This window comes from Zymoseptoria tritici, chromosome 8 (assembly GCF_000219625.1).
Source record: "Zymoseptoria tritici IPO323 chromosome 8, whole genome shotgun sequence".
NCBI classification, from domain to species: Eukaryota; Fungi; Ascomycota; class Dothideomycetes; order Mycosphaerellales; family Mycosphaerellaceae; genus Zymoseptoria; species Zymoseptoria tritici.
The window spans coordinates 1545099-1567751 of record NC_018211.1 but is presented as its reverse complement, the minus strand read 5'-3'; the positions used below and the strand labels follow the sequence as shown (position 1 = coordinate 1567751).

Sequence of the window (22653 nt, the reverse complement as noted above, 5' to 3'; positions counted from 1 at the left end):
AATCCTCCTTCACCGCCTGGAGGAACGACCAGACCAATGCCGGACTTCAGTCCGCTGTCACAAGCCGTGCTCCAGCTGCCATCGCCAAACTTCGACCTCTTTCCGTCCTACCTCTCCGCTGCGAAGGAGCACACGCAGCCGCTATGCGGTAACAAGGAGGGCTGGGGACCGCTGAGTCCCTATAGATACGACTTCACACCATGTTTCCTCGACCTCTGGGTTATCGCTGTTTCAGCCTGGGGCATCATCGGAGGACTAGGAGCAATATGGTGGATTTACAAGAAGACGAGTCCGGAACCTGTGGGCAAGAATTGGCATTTCTACGCAAAGCTGGGAGTCATCGGAACGCTGCTGGCGACTACTGCGGTGCAGGCTGGGCTACAGATTGACCGATTTCAAGGCTTCTGGTATAGAGACTTTCGTTTCTGGACAACAGTCGCAAACTTTGCCAGTTTTGCGATTATTGGATTCGTACAATATCTTGAACACTGGCGCATGCGGCATCCTCATGCTGTCGTGTTGTTCTTCTGGCTGTTGCTGTTGATCGCATACGCCGTGAAGCTGCGTAGCCTTGTCTCGCAAGAGATGTTTCATCTTCATGTTGTATACTTCTCGGTGTTCGTCGCAAACGTCGGTCTGGCCGCGTTGGAGCTGGTACTGGAGTGGTTGGTACCAAGGAAGGTCTCCGCGTACGATGCGCTGGGAGATGAGGACGAATGTCCGCTGGAGTACGCAAACGTCTTTTCGAAGCTCACATTTTCGTGGATGACGCCTATGATGAAGTATGGCTATCGCGAGTTTCTTACTCAAGACGACCTCTGGAATCTGGCCAGGCGGGATACAACACGGACCACTGCTGGCGATTTCGAGGCAGCATGGCAGCAACAGCTCGAGAAGAAGAAGCCGAGCCTGTGGATCGCACTGTTCGCTGCATTTGGAGGTCCTTATTTCACTGGCACTGTGATAAAGACCATTGCCGATTGCCTGTCATTTCTACAGCCACAGCTTCTCCGATTTCTCATTTCTTTCGTCGATTCTTACCGACCTGGCAATGAACCGCAGCCTCCGATCAAAGGCGCCGCTATTGCGATCGCAATGTTCTTCGTGTCGGTCGCGCAGACTGCGGCCTTGCACCAGTACTTTCAGCGAGCATTTGAAACTGGAATGCGCATCAAGAGCGCTCTGACTGCCACCATCTATTCGAAGAGCATGCGGCTCAGCAACGAGGGAAGGGCTTCCAAAAGCACTGGTGACATTGTGAACTACATGGCGGTTGACAGTCAGCGATTACAGGACCTGGCACAGTACGGCCAAATGCTGTGGTCGGCTCCATTCCAGATTATACTTTGTATGGTGTCCCTCTATCAACTCGTGGGCTACAGCATGTTCGCCGGCGTTGGAATCATGATTATCATGATACCAGTCAACGGATTCATCGCAAAGATCTCAAAGACTTTACAGGTATGCTTGAGTGGGAAGTTTCATAACAAGCTTGAGATATGCTAACATTTATCAGAAAAAACAAATGAAGAACAAGGACGCACGTACGCGCCTGATGACGGAGATTCTGAACAACATGAAATCGATCAAGCTGTATGCGTGGACGGCAGCTTTCGTGAAGAAGTTGAATGTGATTCGAAACGACCAGGAACTGCACACTCTCCGCAAAATCGGCGCTGTCACAGCGGTCTCCAACTTCACCTGGAATTCGACGCCATTTCTGGTATCATGCACGACTTTCGCAGTCTTTGTGGCCACCAGCAACAAGACTTTGTCGACAGACATTGTCTTTCCTGCTCTGACTTTGTTCAACCTCCTGGGCTTCCCGCTCGCGATCCTGCCGATGGTCATCACAGCAATCATCGAGGCCAGCGTCGCCGTTGGCCGTCTGACAAGCTTCCTCGTCGCACCGGAGCTTCAAGAAGACGCCGTTTTGCGTGGAGACTCCGTCGAGACGGGAGAAGAGTCTGTTCGCATTCGTGATGCCACGTTCACCTGGAACAAGGACGACGAGCGCAATGTCCTCGAAAACCTTACATTCAGCGCCCATAAGGGTGAGCTGTCCTGCATCGTGGGACGTGTCGGCGCCGGAAAGTCAAGTTTCTTGTCAACAATGCTTGGAGATCTGTACAAAATCAGGGGAGAGGTCGTGATGCGTGGCAGCGTGGCCTACGTTGCGCAAAGTCCTTGGGTCATGAACGCTTCTGTGCGTGAGAACATTGTGTTCGGCCATCGTTGGGATCCAGCATTTTACGAGCGCACCATCCATGCCTGTGCACTTACGGAAGATTTCGCGAGCTTGCCAGACGGCGACCAGACCGAGGTCGGTGAGCGCGGCATCTCCCTCTCTGGTGGTCAAAAGGCTCGTTTGACCTTGGCTCGTGCCGTGTACGCGCGTGCAGACATCTATCTTTTGGATGATGTCCTGAGCGCCGTCGACCAACACGTCGGTCGGCACATCATCGACAACGTTCTGGGTCCCAAAGGCCTTCTATCCGGCAAGACACGCATCTTGGCGACTAACTCGATCCCTGTTCTCATGGAATCTCACTTCATCGCACTTTTGAGAGAGGGCAAGATTATTGAACGTGGAACCTACGAGCAGCTGATGGCGATGAAGGGCGAGATTGCGCAGTTGATCCGGACCTCCAACAACGATGAGTCTAGCAGTGACGAGACCAGCAAAGGTGTGCCAGAAAGTCCGTCAACAGAGAGCGTAGTATCCGCGACAAGTCCAGATTCCGACGAAGAGGATGAGGCCAATGACGAAGTTGGACAAATCGCGTCACTTCGCCCAAATGCCGGCAAGCCATCCCGCAAAGACAGCAACCTCACGTTGCGCAGGGCTAGCACTGCATCTTTCCGTGGACCTCGAGGCAAGATGACGGACGAGGAGGAGAGCAAGTCGAACACCAAGGGCAAGCAGACCACCAAGGAATTCAGCGAACAGGGAAAAGTCAAATGGACCGTCTACAAAGAGTATGCGAAAGCCAGCAACCTCGTCGCGGTGGGAATTTACCTGGTGATGCTGGTTGGCGCTAAGACGGCGGAAATCGGTAAGTCGCATCTTGCATGAATCGGACAAGCTCGGTGCAGCAGATGCAATCGAGTTCATGATGAGATTGCCCCACTGACAACGCATACGCACACAGGGGGCAGCGTCTGGCTCAAAAAATGGTCGGAGGCCAACGACGTCGCCGGCGGCAACCCGAACGTGGTCCGCTACATCATGGTGTACTTTGCATTCGGAATCGGCTCCGCTCTCTTGGTGGTCGTGCAGACATTAATCCTCTGGATCTTGTGCTCGATCGAGGTAAGTCTGATGCTCGGTGCATTGCGAGCCATTATGCACATGCACCGGCCATTGCGGGCCGGACTTTAGTGCAACGCATGCTAACCAGGATTAGGCCAGCCGAAAACTCCATGAGCGCATGGCGCACGCATTGTAAGTCGTCCCATGTGGCCGCCTCTCGATGTCAAAATGTGCCCTAACGAACCGCTACAGGTTCCGGAGCCCGATGAGCTTCTTCGAAACGACACCGACCGGTCGAATTCTGAATCGTTTCTCCAGGTGGGTCTATTCCTGGCTGTTTCCAGGGTTCACAGCTAACAACATCCCAGCGATATCTACAGGATCGATGAGGTTCTCGCGTACGTACATCCGGAGCTAGTTTCGCCTCGCAGGAGACCCTTGCAGTAGCTGACCGGATCATACAGCCGTACCTTTAACATGCTGTTCACCAATGCAGCCAAAGGTGTGTTGAGTATGCCGCGTGGGGGCGTTGAGTTCTAGCTAACAGCGGCAGCAATGTTCACCCTCGCGGTAATCGTGGCATCAACGCCAATTTTCGTCGCACTGATCCTGCCGCTTGGAGCCCTGTGCGTACTCCATCCCGGATCCATCGATCTAACTTACGCAAGATGCGCTGATCTAACCCGTGCTTTAGGTATCTGTTCATACAGAAGTACTATCTCCGAACGTCGCGCGAGCTGAAGCGTCTCGATAGCGTCAGCCGAAGCCCTATCTACGCCCATTTCCAAGAGTCTCTGAGCGGCATCAGCACCATCCGAGCCTACAGGCAAACCAAGCGTTTCGCCATGGAGAACGAATGGCGCGTCGACGCTAACCTCCGGGCCTTCTTCCCCTCGATCAGCGCTAATCGATGGCTGGCGGTCCGGTAAGCATCGGCAGATATGCAGCCCTGATGATCGACACGAAAGCTAACACAAGCCGTGCGTAGCCTAGAGTTCATCGGCAGTATAATCATCCTTGCTGCTGCGGGCTTTGCCATCATCTCCGTCACGACAGGTAGCGGTCTGTCTGCGGGCATGGTCGGTCTTGCCATGAGCTACGCCCTGCAAATCACGCAGTCATTGAATTGGATCGTGCGCCAGACCGTTGAAGTAGAGACGAACATTGTGTCGGTCGAACGCGTCCTGGAATACGCTGCGTTGCCGAGCGAGGCTCCGGATGTCATCTCCAAGAACCGTCCGCCGAACAGCTGGCCGTCAAAGGGTGCTGTGTCGTTCAACAACTACAGCACAAGATATCGCCCTGGTCTTGCATTGGTGCTGAAGAACATTAACCTCAGCATCAAGTCACATGAGAAGATCGGTGTCGTAGGCAGGACAGGCGCCGGCAAGAGTTCCCTGACGCTGGCGTTATACCGCATCATTGAGCCGGCGGGAGGAGATATCACCATCGACAATCTGAACACGAGCTCGATTGGCCTTCTCGATCTGCGCAGTCGCCTGGCAATCATCCCTCAAGATGCAGCACTGTTCGAGGGCACGGTCAGGGACAACCTTGATCCGGGTCATGTCCACGACGACACGGAATTATGGAGTGTCCTGGATCATGCCAGGCTCCGCGACCACGTCACCTCAATGTCTGGTCAGCTTGATGCACAAATCCACGAGGGTGGCTCGAATCTCAGTCAGGGCCAGCGGCAACTCGTGTCGTTGGCTCGCGCCCTACTGACGCCTAGCAATATCCTTGTACTCGATGAAGCGACAGCTGCTGTCGATGTGGAGACTGATGCCATGTTGCAGACCACCCTCCGGAGCAACATGTTCAAAGATCGGACTATCATCACTAGTAAGCATTGAAAGCATGATCAGGCTCCATGCCGATACTAACATATTACAGTCGCTCATCGCATCAACACCATCCTAGACAGCGATCGCATCGTGGTACTGGACCATGGCAATGTGAAGGAGTTCGACACACCTTCGAATCTCGTGAAGAAGAAGGGTCTTTTCTACGAACTGGTCAAGGAGTCTGGCCTTCTGGGCTCGGTCGTGGACAGTTCAGGGACCATCCTGTAATCTCGCGCCGCTACCATAGGGAGCTAGAGATATCCTCAAAAGTCTTGAACATCATTACATCTGATTGATCGTGCCGTCTGGCGGTACGTTGGCCATTGGATCTCCATATCTGCAAGCGGTTGCAGAAATGCCCTGAGTTGTCGCTGACGAAACTGTGTCTCCACTGATCTCCCTCCAAATAGGGAAACCTGTTCGCTGAGATTGAAACATCAACGCGTACGCTACTGCGAAATATATCCACGACGTGAAGACTGGAGTCGTCCCAAGCGAAGTTACCCACAACCAAAGTAGGCAATCGTAAAAGGATCGTGGTTGTTTTCCGGGCCGCGCGGCGCATTTGGTGGAGGGAACGCTTCCCGTGAGTGGATATGCCCCTGCACGATATCCCGGTCATTCTTTGGAGGCACAGACCAGATCGGATGATGATCGCCGCCCTGGAATCTCGCCTAGCTTCCTCTCGCATCAAATTTGCGATCGAGAGCCGGGACTCTCGGCTTGCATGCAGCTAGTGAGGAGGGAGTACCCGTGTCTTCCCTTTTGGGTAGTCGCATGGGGGACGTGACACCTTTTGCTTGCGCAACGGACTTTAGGGTTTATCATCGTGCTGCGGAGTCGAACGCATCTCATCTCAGGCAAATCTGCTGACCATTCGCATGGCCACCCCACGCCGAGCCTATTCCACATCCCACGTCGACTGCCAGGCATTTTCGAGCGCCGAGCGCGGCTTGGCCGTCAATCGGTGTTGGGGTTGTCTGGATCTGGCAGATGCAACACCCAAATGAAACAATCGGCACTTGATCAAACGCACTCAGGGCACGGGCGCCGGTCCGGGCCCTGGAAGCTGTCGCCGCTGTCAGGCACAGCGCCACTCGGGCTGGAGTACAACGCCTCTGTGAACGATGAGGCAAAGCATTGTACTCATTGTAGTGAGCGAGCCCGTGGACGCCGTGACACTGAGAGGGGAACCCCGGCAGCTGTCAATGTCATTCCCGTGTTACGCAATCGGCCAACGTTCTCCAGCAAAGACTTTCCTCGAGCGGGCCTAGCCAACCGCCGGACTCAGTCTTTGTGAGACACAGCATGGCAGACGATTGATCGCCCTGCACAATCGGGTGGTATGCCACGGCTGGCCCCGCTGCGATATGGACTGGCAACCCCGGACGAGAAAATCTCTTTGGCTGCGGCATGCATTCCTAGCCATCCGCCGACAGATGACTGGCCACGGCTAACAAACATCGTGCACGAACCTTACAAGCGCCATCCACTCTGTCGGAATTCAACATGCAAAATGCCAGGTTCCAGGTTCGAGCCAACATCCTCTCCTCACACCACATATGTTGCGTTGGCTGAGAGGGCCCTGCGACCTGGTCTGCTGCCACTTCAACGTTTTTCTCCGGGCTTGAGAATGGACCTCAGTATAGCCGTAGGGTTACACTTCGGCACACAATGGTGAATGGCGGATGTCGACATCGCTGCGAGCGCGCGCACGGTATACCAGCTTTAGGTTAGGGCTTCTCGGCCATCCGGCGCAGCTTCGATTGATCGTCGCCACAGGTACCGCTTGGTCCTCGAGGGTGGTCCACATACATTGTATGCGCCGCAGGGGTGCAGGGCTCCACCTAGACAGACATCGGATCTGGCATTCATCCCACGCTTTCGATCTCATGCTGATCAAGTCCGATCGTACACGATCTCTTATAGATTCAACTCCCACGCTTTCTCTGCTTTAGTAGAAAGTCAATTCGTTCTCCTCCCATCATTCCCAAGTCTACCGAACGCCACAGCTCTTGATCGACAACGCTACGAAAGACATTCCGTTGTCAACAATACTGCTTACTGCGCAACCAACAAGCACCGTCACAAGCGTTGCGATCGACACAGATCTGTATCTCGATCCGGGAAATCGAATCATATTGACACGAGTATGGTCCTTCGTCGAAAGTCCGTCCAGGATGCTCTCATGAAGAAGAAGCAAGGGACGCAGAACGTTGGCAGTCAATCCCAGGTAGGCCGTAACGTATACCTTCACAAGTATGCCGCCGTTGACGTTTTTTGCAGCGTTTCGAGGAGGCCAGACGGATACTCGAGGCAAAGGGCTTCTACGACTACGCCTTTGTCATTGCCGACGGTACCGGGTATGCGCGAGTGCACACCGTTGGACAAGGAAAGAAGTTTCTTGATGGCGCCGCATTCGCGGCACAGACCGACAAAACCAATGCTCTCCTAGATGGTCAGTCACAACCATTCTGGCATTAGATGACCTATGCTGACTTTGACCTAGTGTCTGGAGGTGAGCAACCAACGACATCCGACGATGAGATCGACGATGTTCCGGACCGTGCTTCCAGGTCTGGCAACGGGAGAAGAGCAGGTCGCACAACGCAACACCGCGGACGTGCCATGCTTCCAGAAATCGAAACGCCGATCAACTTACCAACCATATCCAAGCCGGTGCCGATACCAGAAGCTCCCAACAACTCACTGACTCTATCGAGACCTGCACAACCCAGTCAATCCAAGTCGCCAATGTTGAGTATCCGCCTCGACAACGAGGTCGCAATTGTCGAGTTCCTCGCAAGCAGGTTAAAGGCTATGCAACAGGTCGTCGACAAGAAGATCGCCAAAGCTTGGATCAAGGGCATCTGCCCGAAAAAGCAAGCCAGGTTCCCATACTCCAACAAGACCAAGGCTTGTCGCAGACTCCCAGCCTGGTGGCCGTCGACGGATGATTGTCCCTTCGTCGAGCCGGATCATATCAAGCGCGATCGTACGCAAATGTGTTTTCGCTTTGACTGCTCACGCTGACCCATGACAGCCCGGGTTACTCTCCTGATCCATTTACTTCGCCTGCGCCCCTCTCCGCAGCAACTCAACACTTGGAACGAGGACAACACCGACTACAACGAGACACATGTCCGGCAAGGATGGACAGCATTCTTGGAGGAAATTGCGGGACCTGAAACAATTGATGAGTGTCCAAAGGTGTCTGTCGAGAAAGCTGAAAGGCGCCGCAAGTACTTGAGTCAGATCTATGAGCTGGCAGGAATGGAAGAAGAATACAAGCGAGATGACCGAGGTACGAACATACTTGCCTGTCCTTTGCCGAACATACTGACTGATTCGACCAGACGGGTCTGACCGCTTCTACTACCAGCCGGATGAGGAAGACAACAAAAGGCCAGCGCTCGCATCCGCGCCGACTCCAGTTGCCAAGAGACCCAGGGAGCAGTCCGTGGGAACAAGCTCCGCCCAAGCATCCCGATCGTCGTCCATCTTAGATCGTCGTCCGAAAGCGAAGAGGTCACGCAAGGACTCGATGTCTGTGTCCGACGAGCCAAATGTCACTCAGAACTCCGAACAGAAGCAGAAACGTCGCTGCGCTTCAACAGAAGAACACACCATGCAATCACTGGTACCTACAGTCAACAACACTGAGTCACCGGGCATGAACTCGGTTGCTCCTGCTCTACAGCCACGCCAGAACAGCTGGCCCGAAGCTCAAATGGAAGCCATTCCAACGAAGACAGAGCGACGTGCGCGGCCGAGAAGACGCCCTGTCGAGCACATATCGACGGCACGCACACATGATCGAAACCAATGGCATGGCAGCCCTCTCGCTCCGCCAACCTACCTCTCTGGTGGCGCCACGCAGCCTTATTGCTCGCCGATGCAATTCCCAGGACGACAAGACTTCGGCCTGCCGCCCTACTCCATGGATCGAGATATGATGCAGCAGGCATCCCAGTCCTCATTTCAATCGATAACACCCGAGGCGCATTTCCCAGCAAGCAATCCAGCTGTACCCGAGCTCATGGGCATTCCTCATTACAGCAGTCCGGAACATCATTATGCGATGACGACTCTGCCACCAAATTGCTTCATGCCGGCTGTCATGGACCATCGAATGATGGATCTCCAGCTTCCACTCAGACCGCATGAATGGCCGATGATGCACGAGCAAAACTTGGCAGGTGGGCACATGCTGCTTGACTACCACAGCCCGCAGTTTGACAACCATGCTCAGCCATGGAATACTATTGTTTGAGCACGCAGATGACCGGGTGTCAAGGTTGTGTCTGCTCACGGAGGTTGTCTTCTGATTTTTGGTGACGATGGCTCCTCACTGAAGGGCAGGCGGACAGATGAGCGTTCAAGCGATTTAGCGTGATTTCCAGCATTCGGATGGTCTGGTCCGGCGGCGTGTGCATTGTTCCAATTGAGCGACGCCAGATCGAAGAGTATAATGCGAAATGAGTGATGAACGGAATGATGAAAGCGAAGACGAAAATTGGGAGGATATAGAGAATTGTCCTCTTGGACTCGGCATGAAGGTAGCAAGTAATATAGTCCGGTAGCTTTACACATTAGTATGATGAACATAACCGTTCATGTTGTTCCAGTTCGTGAATCGTGAGGCCGTGAGGCCGTGAGGTCGTGAGGTGTCGTTGGGTTTAGAGTAAAGACTGACATCCGCGAATGCCGGAAGTATAAGGCATCAGAGGGCCCGCAGAATGGCGCTAGTGTGCTGAGCTGATCTTCGGGGCTCGACTTCGAGCTTGTTCATGGCCGCGTCAAACAAAGGACAGGACTGTCTCCGAATTCCGCATCGAGATGCAGACTTTCGCTCTTTTCGCAGCTTACACGTGAAGCACCCATTCACATGACGCCAACACCGAACATCTCTCATCGCGACGACCATGTCGACGACGACGAGGGGACGCGGTCGCGGCGGTGGTCGCGGCAACAATCGGGGGAATAGCAGAGCACCCGTACCCAATGGCGCTCCCACCGGACCATCCAATACTGGCGCACGGCGAGGATTCTCAGGAGCCACAGTGCCTGGATTGACACAGTCCAAGGCAGGATTCGGAGCTCCGCGACGCAATCCGACGTCGAAGAGCGCGCAAAAAAGAGCTACGGATGGCGGCGCAATGAGTGGAGGAGCATTGGCGGATCGATACAACGAGGTGCGTGCTGCCGACCCTGTCATGCGACTAACGGGGCACAGATGATGACTCCGTACAGCTCAAACGTTCTCGAGAAACCGAACGCGCCGATGCAGAGAAGCGAGGCATCGTGGCCATCCCTGGGAAAGCGCGCAAACTCGCAGACGCGATCACACCGGTCGGAACATGTCCAGATATGTGCCCTGAATTCGAGAGGGTTGAAAGAGCAGTACAAAACGCCGTTTGGGGTGAAGAAAAGGTGGGCATGGGCATAATCGCAAGAGGGAGGCATATGAGTATACTGATGGTGGATAGGACCCCGATCACTCTGCGTACGCGCCAGGCGAAGCTCTGCCCATCGAGACTCGCATGGTCAAAACATTCAAACGATCTGATGCCGGAAAGGGGGAGCAACTACCTTCGGACCTAAGACCTCCAGCTGTGCTTAAGCAGACCTGCGACTATCTTTTCAACGACTTGCTGGCCAATGCAACGAGTCTCGGACAGGTACATCATTTTCTTTGGGACCGGACAAGGGCAGTTCGCAATGACTTCTCGATCCAGCAGGTCACAAAAGTGGAGGATGTACGCCTTGCAGTGGAGTGTTACGAGCGAATGGCTCGCTTTCACATCGCGTCGCTTCACCACTGCGCCACGGCTGAGCCTTATGAAGGGTACAGTGCCCCACAGGAGCGAGAGCAACTGGACAAGACGCTGCTATCTCTCATGCAGTATTACGATGACAATCGACATCGCCTTGAGCTTCCGAATGAGCCCGAATTCCGCGCTTACTGCATACTTTTCCAACTGCGAGCACCGGAGCCCAATCTGGAGGATCGAGTGCAAAGCTGGCCGCGGAATCTCGCTCAGGATCCTCGAGTGCAGATCGCTTTGAAACTTTACGCCGCTGCGTGCAGTACGGAGCGCAGAGGGCCTTTTAAGAACTACCCGACAGCACCGGTCATTGCCCGCCAAGATTGGGAGCTATTTTGGAAACTGATTGGCTCCAGTCAAGTGTCGTTCTTGATGGCATGCGTTGCAGAGATGCATTTCGGCTCCGTACGGGACATGGTGTTGAAGAGTATTGTGCGGACGTCACGGGTTGGAAAGACCGTCAATGGGAAGACGAGCGGGAGCACGGATTGGACTATGGAGGAGTTGTGGGATCTTTTCAACTTTGACGAGGAAGACCAGCTGGTGGCCTTTTGTGAGCAATATGGACTGCAATTTCAAAACCGTGAGGACGATGGGAAAGCGTATCTGGAACTAGGCTCAGTGGCTGGAAAATCATTACAGAGTCCGACCACGCCGCCAACCCAACTCAAAACGAACCTTGTGGACGATAAACGACACCGACGCATGTTACCGGCCATTATTGACGGGCTGAGTGTGAGACAGGCTCAAGCCGCTGGTCTGGTCCAGAATGGCGGGGATGATGGAGATGAAATGGGTGGTATGACGGACTATTCGGGCAATGGCAACGAGGAAGAGGAGGACGATGCGGACTCTCTTTTTGTACCAGAGGCTCGAAAACAAAACACGGAGACGAGACCGACCCATGGCTTCAGCTCTGGTACATTTGGGAAAACGAGCTTCGCCACCAATCCGACCACCACTTCGACATTCGGACAACCCAGTGGCAGCAACGGCGTGACCTCGACCTTTGGCAAGCCCAGCAACGGTGCGCCCTTTGGCAAGCCGAACGAGCTTGCGCCGACGGTGCAGCCAACTCCGGCATTCAATTTCAATCCGCAGAAGTCCGCGGCGGAGGTGAAACCAGCACCATTTAGCTTCACTCAGCAAAAGCCCGCGGCGGAGGAGAAAGCGATAACGTTCAGCTTCTTGAACGCAGGCGCGTCGAAGCCAGCTCCAAGCCCAGCAGTTGACTTCTCGGCCTTTGGGAAATCCTCAGCGCCAGCCACGAACACCGGCGGAAGCTCCACGAGCGGTGGATTCTCAAGCACTGCGGCCGGGAAAGAGGTTGCACCGTCTAACCCGTTCTCGTTTGCGAAACCAGCGACGAGCACTTCCCCAAGCCTCTTCCCATCGAAGCCCGCAGATGGAAATGCTGCATTGAGCAATCCGTTCAAACCTCAGAACTCGGGGTCGTTGTCTGGTCCATCAACAACAACGACTGCCCCGGGTCCCAACTTTGCGCCTTTCAGTGCTCCCACTGCGCCACCGACCGCACCTTCCACATTCGGCGGCCAGCAGGCATTTGCGCCAAGCAATTCGGCGACCTCTGAAACGAAGCCAAATTCAGCGGCATCACAATCTCACTTCACCGCACCGTCAGCTTCCTCACCACCTCCATCGAACAACACCTCTTCCGGTCAAGAGGCCAGTAGCAACAACAGTGGTGCCGGCTCGCGTCGCCCGTCAGTCGCATCCGCACTAGATACCAAACCGAAGAAGCCCAGTCCACTTTCGAACTCCTTCACTTCTTTCGACGACGGCGGTTCATCCGCCAGAGCTCCGCTGAACGGCTTCGGAGCTAGCACTGAGGGTCCACAGGAGCTGTTTTCGGACAAACAAAGAACGCACTTCACTCCAGCTCTTCCCACGACGAATTCCACTTCGGCACCAGAACATCCCCAGACGCAAGCTTCGGACTCCGATGCGATCTTGACGCGTCTTGCCCATGAATTGACTCACGATCCCGTTGTTGGCTTTCTCAAGCAGTACGTCGAGTATCACGTCAAAAGTGTCATCACCAAAACCCAGGAACGACTTTACCGCGAGAGAGTGAATAAGGAGGCGGACGATTTCCGCACTTGGTTTCTGCAGGACAAATTCGGAAAGCGGTGGCGCGAAACCTGTCGTCGACAACGTCTCGCAAACCAAGGCCGTGAGCGCAGGAAGAGAGCCCAGAGAAGACTCCACGAGTCGCAGCGAAGCGATACGCTCGGAGCCGGCAGTGTCACCGACACAGCTTCGGTTTTGACAAGCAGCGTGACATCATGTCCAGGTGTTCGAAAGCGAAGCAAGCGCGAGATGGTCGATGCAATGTACCAGTCCACGTTGGGTGGCAGTCTCATCCAGAGCGACCGACAAGCGCAAGCCGGCGGCACACGTCATACAGCATCAGTCGTCAGCGATGCATCATCTACGGCTCGCGCAAGTGGTCACAAGAAGAGCGCGGGTCACGTTGATGATCACGGGCGTGTCTCGAAACCCAATGCCTCGAGCGATGCGAACGCGGACATCTTGAAACGTTCATCGTTCTTGAAGTTCTCTCTGTCGAGCGATGCACCAAACCGCGGCAGCACCACGAGAACATCATACTTTCGCATGAAAGCTCTTGCTGTAAAGTCCAATCTCGACACCGATCTCAGTCGTGGCGTCAAAAGACAACGCGAGGACTCTATCGGATCCAGCGGTGCGACGCCACCACCACGCATGAGACCTTCACCTCCAACATTCAGCGCACACAAGTCTATAGAGCTGGGGCACATGGCTCCGCCGTCCAGACGATCGACACGATCACAAGCAAGTGACGACGATGATGCACTTTTCGCACGTCTGAAGGCAGCCAGGGAGAGTCTCAAGGAGAGTGGCACATTCATGCGGTCAGAAGTGCAGAAAGAGAAGGAGAGCGATCTCAAGCGCAGCGTCGGCTCCGGTTCCGACAGCGAGTCTCCATCATTGCTTCGAGCGCGCGCCGAAGCTAGAGCGCGTGCTTACCAAGCGGACTCTGATTTTGGTGCTTCGATCAGCGGTCGCGATGTTCCGGCTTATCGCAGCCGTCAGAGTCGTTTTGTGCCTCGCGAGCACTATGCTCGTGCAATCGAACGTGCCAACGATCTACGCGCTTCACGGTCCACGGAAATGAGCAGATCGGCCTCTGATGCTGGACAGTATCCTATCGCTTCGCCGACCCACAGCACCATCGCAAACCAGCCTTATCCTCAGACTACGCAGGCGCTCGGTCCCAGCGTCTCCACAGACAATGAGCAAGGCCTGACCAATGGCACATTTCCGGTGCAAGAGAATCAGACGAACCAATTCTCTGGCTTCGGAAGCTCTTCATTCACACCTTTCGATCAGCAATTGGCACAGGCTCCAATGACAGAAAATCCATTCTCCCTCGCTCAAGGTTCTGCCACAACTGCTGGCTTTGGAGGCAATTCCTTTCAATCAGCATTCGCCGGCGACTCTTTCTCACAGTTTGCTTCAAATCCATTCTTGCAAGCTCCGATCTCACAGAATCCATTGCAATGGAACTCGCAAAGCGAAGCGGCGGAATCGCAACCGCAGCAGCAGACGCAGTCATTCAGCTTTGGCACGAGTAGCCATGCGCCGTATGACGACACGATCCAGCCATCCCAGATCCCCGAGGTACTTTCCAACAGTTTCGGCAAAGCATCCGGCGAGCCACTGATTCAAGACTTGGCCACGACCGATGGATATGACAGCACCACTCCGGCCCTGTCAACCTCTTACATGCCTTCCCAAGCGGCATCTAAGGCCATATCGTTGTTGTCGTCCGACGGTGAAAGCGAGGACGAGGCAGAGGAAGACGTCAACAACAACGATACCAATACCAGTGTCTACGACGATGTTGACGTCCAACAAGGCCAACCCTCGGTCAATTTTGCTGGAGGCTCGATGAATTGGTCCATGTACGCCAATAGATACGCTGCTCTAGCCAACGACACCGAATACCAGAGCGACGATGAGGTACAGCAGAAGCCTCTCGCGGCTGAGACAGACAGCGAAGCTGGATGCAGCGAGGATAACCACCCGCAGCGTCAACCTGGTAGCTACCAGTACGACGATGGTGACGACGTGTCTGGCGATGTCGAAGAGGACGAGCAAGAGGGGCCGCCGCCCAATGGCCACGGCTACTATGAGGACGAGGGCAGCAGTGTCGATCGCGGCGACGAGGAGGAAGACCTGGGTAGCGAAGGATCGTACGACTCAGAGGACGAAGGAAGCTACGACGAGGACGACGGAGAGGACAATAACGCAGGCGGTCCGGCGGGACAGCTCCCACGTTTCGGATATCCTCCTCCTCCTCCGCGTCCTAACCCTGCTCTCCAGGTCGTGGGCAACAACGTCGAGGAGGCCATTGAGCTTAGTGACTGATACTCCGAGCGCGATGTCGAGAAGTGTGCAGTGGCAGTGAGCTGGGTCGAGAGTACGACTGTAATTAGACGGCCATCGGGACATGCCTGTAGGCTTGTAAGGTAGAATCACAATAAAAACGGAGGGCGCGAAGTCATCTCGTCAATCAGGATCTCAACACGGTGAATATTCAGGCGCTCAATCTCTCCTTGTCAACGCTGTCTGCATTTCTTGTGCTTGCGAAGCGGGAGGGGGCAATAAGCAGGTGTATCCACTCAACCTTATCTAACAGGAGAATCGTCGGACATCGATCAAAAAGGGGGGACGACGCTCATATATCTGATCGACGGCGACAAGAGAATGCACTGACACGACGAGCTATGTTAAAGCACAGCAGAGAGGTATATCAAAACGTGGCTGTAGAGGTCGCTAGGTGAATTATCGATGCATCTACGTTTGCGCAACAAGAAGCTCGAGCTCCGACTTCATATTGTACCAGGTCTCGCACGGCTCCCTGCCTCGATCGTTACCCGACTCGTTGAAGTCGTAGTACGGTATGGCGTGGGATGCGACGATGTTGACTGCTTGCATGAGGAACCAGACATCGCCGGGCGAGAGGCCCGTTGAATGCTCTTGTGCTCCGCGAGTTCGGAAGTAGGCTTCGGTCGTCTGTGCTAGGAGTTCGACGCTTTGGAGTCTCCTCGCTCGTGCATCTCTCGCCCTTGGCATTGTCAGTACGGAGCATGATGCAACAACAAGGACGAGAAGACTAATGCAGGAGCCACAACCACGAATGCAAAGGTACTGACATGGGATATGTGCCGGAAGTCACCTGCCAATCACTAACTCGCGATGGCTTCACAAAGTGATCGGCCCAAGCATCGTTGAATCCGGCAGATTGGTCAAGTCCTGTACGGCTGGAGATGTCCGATGACTTTGAGCGTTCGATTCGAAGATAGAAACCAACATGCCGCATCCACCGCATCGGCTGGGTGATGTTCCAGTGCTGACTGAACTGGATACTGCGAACTCTTGAGATTGCCGAGGGACCGAGAGCCAGGATCCAGCTTTCAACTTGGCGAGCCCAAGTCTCAGGAGCATCATCGATCGGAAAGGAGAAGAGGGAATTTGCGGTGTATATGGGAAGAGTCTCGCGATGGAAAATTTGACTGACGCGACAGATGGACGGTGTTTGATGGGAGGAATATGGGGTCACGGTTTCAATGCGATCTTGCTGCAATTCGGGTAGAAAGTCGTAGATACGTAGGCGAAGCTCTGCAGGTAGTCCCAGTAGCGACATGATTGTGAAAGGATGGCTTGTGATATGTACAGGAAGGAGGTGTAGAAGCATGAGGTGTGGTGGGAAAGGTGAGCTCATCGAATGTATTTGTGCCTGAGGCATCTAGGCTGCACGTGATCACTGAGGATTCGACGCTAGCCGCGGCGCTCGCCGGTGTGTCTGCTCCTCTCCTTCCCATCTCGCTCCGCGCTTACGGCCAAAGCATCGCATCAGATCAAAGACCCCCGCGGCCAAAGCTGAACGCCAGGACTATTTACCACCGACGCAGAAACGCGTGACACCGCCCTGGACCTCGCTCGATCACCGCCATCCCGCCCCGACTCCTCCCTCTCCGAATTTGCGCGCTCCTCTACCCCTCCGCTCGATCCTCACATCGACCGCGCGACGACCCGCGAATTCATCACCATCCAACCACGCTCCCCCATCCACGAAGCCGATCACGGGCCTGCGCAGGCTTTCACGCAACAACGCACTCCACTCCACGCATTGGATTTTGATGCTCGCCGTCGCGCGTCGCTAGTCGCATTGCCCCTCTGTGCGAATATTCGACGCGACCCAAGCGTGGCCTTGCGCCTGGACACAGTTTAAGAGCAGACGCATATAGAGCACGACACTCGACGACATGGCTGCCGTGCAGCCTTCACAGGCCAGCATGCAGCAAACGGCCAGCGGTCAGCCGCAGGCCGCGGCCTTGAACAATGTGCTCCCTGCCGGGATGAGCAAGGAACAACTCGCGGCTATGTACAAGGTATGCCACTGCATATGCTTCTAACCCATCGCGTGCATGTGATGGCTGACTCAATGGACAACAGGAGTATCAGCAAAACAAGCTCAATGGCATATCAGACTCGGAGCCTAAGCAGAACAAGATGCGGCAAATACTGACACAGGTCCACCAGAGGACTCAGCAGATGAAGCGCATGCAAGCAATGCAGCGGCAGCAGCAGGCCGCTCAGCAGCAAAATGGCATCCCGGACTTCCAAACGCAACCTTCCGCGGCGACATCGAATGGTACACCTCAAGCTACCTCCCAGCAGCTACCAGCGACGGCTCTCCCAACCGCGCAGCCCACTCATATGGATGGCTCCAGTGAGGTGTCATTCTCTAGGGAGCAGCAAATGACCCTCCGTGCCCAAATGCAAGCATTCGGCGCGCTGCAGAAGAACCGACCGATCCCAAACGAGATCGCAGACAGGATATTCCCATCCAGATCGGACAAGAAAGGTCCATCTCTCGCGGACAATATTGCCACGGCTGGCAAGATGCTGGACGAGGCCACTGGAGACCTCTCAGGCAAAACTGGAGACAGCCAAGATGACGGACGACCGCGACATCGATTCGAGACATACACTGAGCCCCATGGCTTCCTGCTGAAGAACATCAGCTTCAACGACCACCTCCATCGTTCCTATCGACCCATGATTCCGGCCATCATGCCACTTGGGATCGATCCAGAGCGTGTGCGAGAGGAGCGAGAGAACATTGTATACAATCGTATCCTCACGCGGAAAGAAGAGCTGCTAAATTTACCTGCCAATATCGGTGCATGGGATGTCGGCAAATCCGAAGTTCCAGAGGACAACGCAAACGTCAAGCTCCGCGCTTTGATTGAGCTCAAGTCGTTGTCGCTGCTAGCGAAGCAGAAGGAAATGCGACAGAGAGTTGGCAGGGAGATGATGCTCTCGGACAATCTTTCCATGACCGCAAATCGGTCCTCGTACAGGAGACTGAAAAAGCAGTCGCTGAGAGAAGCTCGCATTACGGAGAAACTGGAGAAACAGCAGCGCGATGCTGCCGAGAACAAGGAAAAGAAGAAGCACGACGAATATATGCACTCCATCCGCGTGCACGCCGATGCTATCAAGAACAACGCAATGGCTCATAGGCAGCGCGTTCAGAAGCTTGGTCGCATGATGGCAGCCGCGCATGTCACCATCGAGAAGGACGAGCAGAAGCGTATCGAGCGTACGGCGAAGCAACGTCTCCAAGCGTTGAAGGCCAACGATGAAGAGACATACCTCAAACTGCTCGGCCAAGCGAAGGATTCTCGTATCTCACACTTGTTGAAGCAGACGGATGGCTTTTTGAACCAGCTTGCCGCATCTGTCAAGGCACAACAGCGGAGCAACCACGCACGCTACGGTGGAGACGTGCCTGATGAGGCGGATCCTGTGGACACCGGCGAAGTAGACAGCGAGGACGAAACTAAGCCCAAGGTCGACTACTACGAAGTCGCTCATCGCATCAAGGAAGAGGTCACTGGCCAATCTTCGAATCTCGTCGGCGGTCAACTGAAAGAGTACCAGATCAAGGGTCTTCAATGGATGATTTCGCTTTACAACAACAACCTGAACGGAATCTTGGCCGATGAGATGGGGTTGGGCAAGACCATTCAAACCATCTCGCTCATCACTTATCTCATCGAGAAGAAGAAGCAGCATGGTCCATACCTGGTCATCGTGCCGCTCAGCACACTTACCAACTGGAACAGCGAATTTGAGCGATGGGCGCCCAGTGTGTCTCGAATCGTGTACAAGGGCCCTCCGAACCAGCGCAAAACTCAACAACAACAGATCCGATATGGCAACTTCCAGGTCTTGCTCACAACGTACGAGTTCATCATTAAAGATCGTCCGATCTTGAGCAAAGTCAAGTGGCTGCACATGATTGTCGACGAAGGTCACCGCATGAAGAATGCCAACTCGAAGCTCAGCAATACCATCACGAACTACTACCACACTCGCTACCGTTTGATCTTGACCGGAACACCCCTCCAAAACAATCTCACTGAGCTCTGGTCGATGTTGAATTTCGTCCTGCCGACCATCTTCAAGTCTGCAACGTCATTCGACGAGTGGTTCAATACTCCCTTTGCAAACACTGGCGGCCAGGATAAGATGGACCTCACCGAAGAGGAGAAACTTCTCGTTATTCGTCGCCTGCACAAGGTGCTTCGTCCTTTCTTGCTCCGTCGTCTCAAGAAAGACGTCGAGAAGGATTTGCCTGACAAGCAGGAGCGTGTCATCAAGTGCAATCTCTCTGCACTACAGGCCAAGCTTTACAAGCAGCTCATGCTCCACAACCGCATCAACGTTATGGGCGCTGATGGCAAGAAGACGGGCATGCGCGGCTTAAGCAACATGCTGATGCAATTACGAAAGCTATGCAATCATCCCTTTGTGTTTGAGGAAGTCGAGGACCAGATGAACCCGAGCAAGATGACCAATGATCTGATTTGGCGAACTGCCGGAAAGTTTGAACTTCTGGACCGCGTGCTGCCAAAGTTCTTCGCGACAGGTCACAGAGTGCTCATGTTCTTCCAGATGACACAAATTATGAATATCATGGAGGACTTCCTTCGCTTCAGAGGTATCAAATATCTGCGTCTTGATGGTGGTACAAAGGCAGACGATCGGTCCGAGCTTCTGAAGTTGTTCAACGCACCGGGCTCGGAGTACGACATTTTTTTGCTCTCGACGCGTGCAGGAGGTCTTGGTCTGAACTTGCAAACAGCCGACACGGTCATCATCTACGACTCCGATTGGAATCCGCATCAAGATTTGCAAGCGCAGGATCGTGCCCATCGTATTGGCCAGAAGAACGAGGTGCGCATCTTGCGACTCATCACCACGAATTCCGTGGAGGAGAAGATTCTCGAGCGTGCTCAGTACAAGCTGGATATGGATGGCAAGGTCATTCAAGCAGGTAAATTCGACAACAAGTCCACCAACGAGGAGCGTGACGAAATGCTGCGAGTCATGCTTGAGTCCGCCGAGGCTGTCGAAAGCTTGGAGCAGGATGAGATGGAGGACGATGACCTCAACATGATCATGATGCGTCACGATCACGAGCTGCCAATCTTCCAGAAGTTGGATGCGGAGCGCGCAAAGAATACACCTTACGGTCTGGACAAGAAACTGCCGCGTCTCATGGGAGAGAGCGAGCTTCCAGAGATCTACGTGAACGAGGACAATCCCGTTGTTGAGGACGTGGAAGCTATATACGGCCGTGGCACTCGTGAACGTGGCAAGGTTAAGTACGATGACGGTCTCACGGAAGAACAATGGCTCGACGCTGTGGATGCCGACGATGACACGATTGAGGACGCGATCGCACGGAAGCAAGCTAGAATTGCGAGACGCAATGCGAAGAAGGGCGACGACTCTGATGGCGAGACACCGCCCCCAGCGATCGAGAGTGAGGAAGAGCTTCCACAACCCAAGAAGCGTGGTCGCAAACCTGGCCGACCTGAGAAACGCAAAGCAGATGAGGCCTCGCTCGAGCGTCCAGAACCGCCGAAGAAGTCGCGCGGACGCGGCAACAAGGTCGTCGAAACGCTCTCCAAGGAGGACCGCGGAACTCTGCAGACTATCCTCGACAACGTTCACGATTCGCTCCAGGATCTGGAAGAGGAGTCTACCGAGCCCGGCGTTCCCAACCGGGGCATTATTGATCCGTTCCTGGATCTGCCTCCGAAATTGGACTACCCTGACTACTACCAGCTGATCAAGAATCCGATTTGCATGAAGCAGATCGAAACAAAGATCAACAAGAAGCAGTATCAGAACCTCAAGCAGTTCCGCTCGGACGTCTCGCTTCTATGCAGCAATTGTCGGCAATACAACGAGGACGGCAGTATACTCTACCAGGACGCGAACACGATCGAGGCAAGTCCATGATTGTACGAGCTACGAGACGAGGAACTAATGCTAACATTTCACAGGCGGCTTGCATGAAGAAACTTCAAGAAGAAATGGCCAATCACCCAGGCTCAGAGGATTTGGAAGAGGGCTCAGTCGCCGATGGAATTTCAACACGACCAATGTCTACGGTCGGCACGCCACAGCCAGCAAGATCCGGCATCAAGCTGAAGCTTGGAAATGGTGGGCGAGCCAACGGAAATTCGTCGCGAGGCGGCACAGAAAGCGCGGCTCAGAGCGACAGCGATTAGGAGGGCTCTTGTTTGACGTCGCGACGCGGGACTAAGAGCACAGCTCAGAGCGTCAGCGACTAGGAGGCCTCGTATTTGAAGCAACGGCTGTAACGCGGCGAAGGAATTTTGGGTTGCGATTGTCACAGTAGTAGACGGCGGAAGACCTGATGCATGATTACGACACGGCGATTTGGGAACGGATACACTATCGGGGAGGTCGGCTTGAGAATCGCGCGCGCAGGTGTACAATGTGGATTACTCACTCGGAGGGCGCTTAGCGGTGGACATTCATGGGTGGACGACTTTCTGACGGTTGGAAGAAGTCTTTAGCTAGACTTCGATTGAGATGTAAGAATTATCGTTCTCAGAACAAGACTCCTTTCGTACTCGGCACTTCTCCTTCCTTGCCCGCGACTGGACTTGTCGCCATTCGCAATGCCACAGCCAGTGCCTTGAACGCACTCTCCGCCCGGTGATGATCGTTGAATCCCCTTAGACAGTCCACATGCATTGTAATCCCGGCGTGTAGCGCAAAGCTCTCCATGCAATGGGGTATCATCTCGCACGACAAGTCGCCAATCTTCTCCCTCTTCAATCCCAACTCGATCACGCTGTACGGCCGATTGCTCAAGTCCACCACTGCTCTGCTCAATGCCTCGTCCAGCGGCGCATACGCCGAACCGAATCTCGCCAAGCCTGTCGTAGTTTGCAGTGCAGATTTGAACGCTTGTCCCAACGCAATACATGTATCCTCCGCAGTGTGGTGGTCGTCGATGTGCAGGTCGCCTTTTGTCAGGATCGAAAGTGACCAGCCGGAGTGTTTCGCTAGAGCGTGCAGCATGTGGTCTAGGAAGCCGATGCCGGTGTTGACGCTGATTTGCTGCGATTTGGAGGACTGTGTGGCGTGGCCTTCGCTGCCGTTGGTGTTGGAGGAGTCGGTGGTCGAGGGCAGCTCGCCGCCGTCGAGGTTGATCGCCATTTGGATCTTGGTTTCGTTGGTGTCACGGGCTAGCGCGGCGCTTCGGACTCGAGGTTGGGAAGACATGGTGGATTTGTAGAGACGGTTCAAGGGTTTCGAG

At 54.4% G+C, this 22653-nt stretch overlaps 6 protein-coding genes across 6 annotated transcripts; 4 read left to right on the top strand and 2 right to left on the bottom strand.

Annotated features, from left to right (window-relative positions):
* Positions 1–36: 36 nt before the first annotated feature.
* On the top strand, positions 37–5328 carry MYCGRDRAFT_74994 (ATP-binding cassette glutathione S-conjugate transporter; the record flags this gene model as incomplete). Its single annotated transcript, XM_003850252.1, has 11 exons — positions 37–1461; positions 1517–3056; positions 3153–3313; positions 3408–3445; positions 3506–3571; positions 3622–3651; positions 3718–3755; positions 3807–3879; positions 3948–4178; positions 4242–5098; positions 5150–5328. 11 exons carry the CDS (start codon positions 37–39, stop codon positions 5326–5328), a joined length of 4638 nt encoding a protein of 1545 aa, XP_003850300.1.
* Positions 5329–7252: 1924 nt separating this feature from the next.
* Positions 7253–9373, top strand: MYCGRDRAFT_95304 (uncharacterized protein; the record flags this gene model as incomplete). The annotated part of the gene is made up of 5 exons (XM_003850253.1): positions 7253–7333; positions 7387–7558; positions 7610–8095; positions 8252–8404; positions 8457–9373. The coding sequence occupies 5 exons, from the start codon at positions 7253–7255 to the stop codon at positions 9371–9373; spliced, it is 1809 nt and encodes a 602-aa protein (XP_003850301.1).
* A 980-nt stretch (positions 9374–10353) lies between these two features.
* Positions 10354–11549, top strand: MYCGRDRAFT_24577 (uncharacterized protein; the record flags this gene model as incomplete). Its single annotated transcript, XM_003850254.1, has 2 exons — positions 10354–10570; positions 10624–11549. Coding segments are annotated over 2 exons (1143 nt in total), but the record flags the coding sequence as incomplete, so codon positions are not given.
* A 4242-nt stretch (positions 11550–15791) lies between these two features.
* MYCGRDRAFT_95302 (uncharacterized protein) lies at positions 15792–16641 on the bottom strand (the record flags this gene model as incomplete). The annotated part of the gene is made up of 2 exons (XM_003850060.1): positions 15792–16062; positions 16151–16641. 2 exons carry the CDS (start codon positions 16639–16641, stop codon positions 15792–15794), a joined length of 762 nt encoding a protein of 253 aa, XP_003850108.1.
* An 809-nt stretch (positions 16642–17450) lies between these two features.
* Positions 17451–21643, top strand: MYCGRDRAFT_74992 (chromatin remodeling complex SWI/SNF component SWI2; the record flags this gene model as incomplete). The annotated part of the gene is made up of 2 exons (XM_003850255.1): positions 17451–21308; positions 21365–21643. 2 exons carry the CDS (start codon positions 17511–17513, stop codon positions 21590–21592), a joined length of 4026 nt encoding a protein of 1341 aa, XP_003850303.1.
* A 295-nt stretch (positions 21644–21938) lies between these two features.
* Positions 21939–22619, bottom strand: MYCGRDRAFT_46922 (uncharacterized protein; the record flags this gene model as incomplete). Its single annotated transcript, XM_003850059.1, has 1 exon — positions 21939–22619. One exon carries the CDS (start codon positions 22617–22619, stop codon positions 21939–21941), a length of 681 nt encoding a protein of 226 aa, XP_003850107.1.
* Positions 22620–22653: the final 34 nt, after the last annotated feature.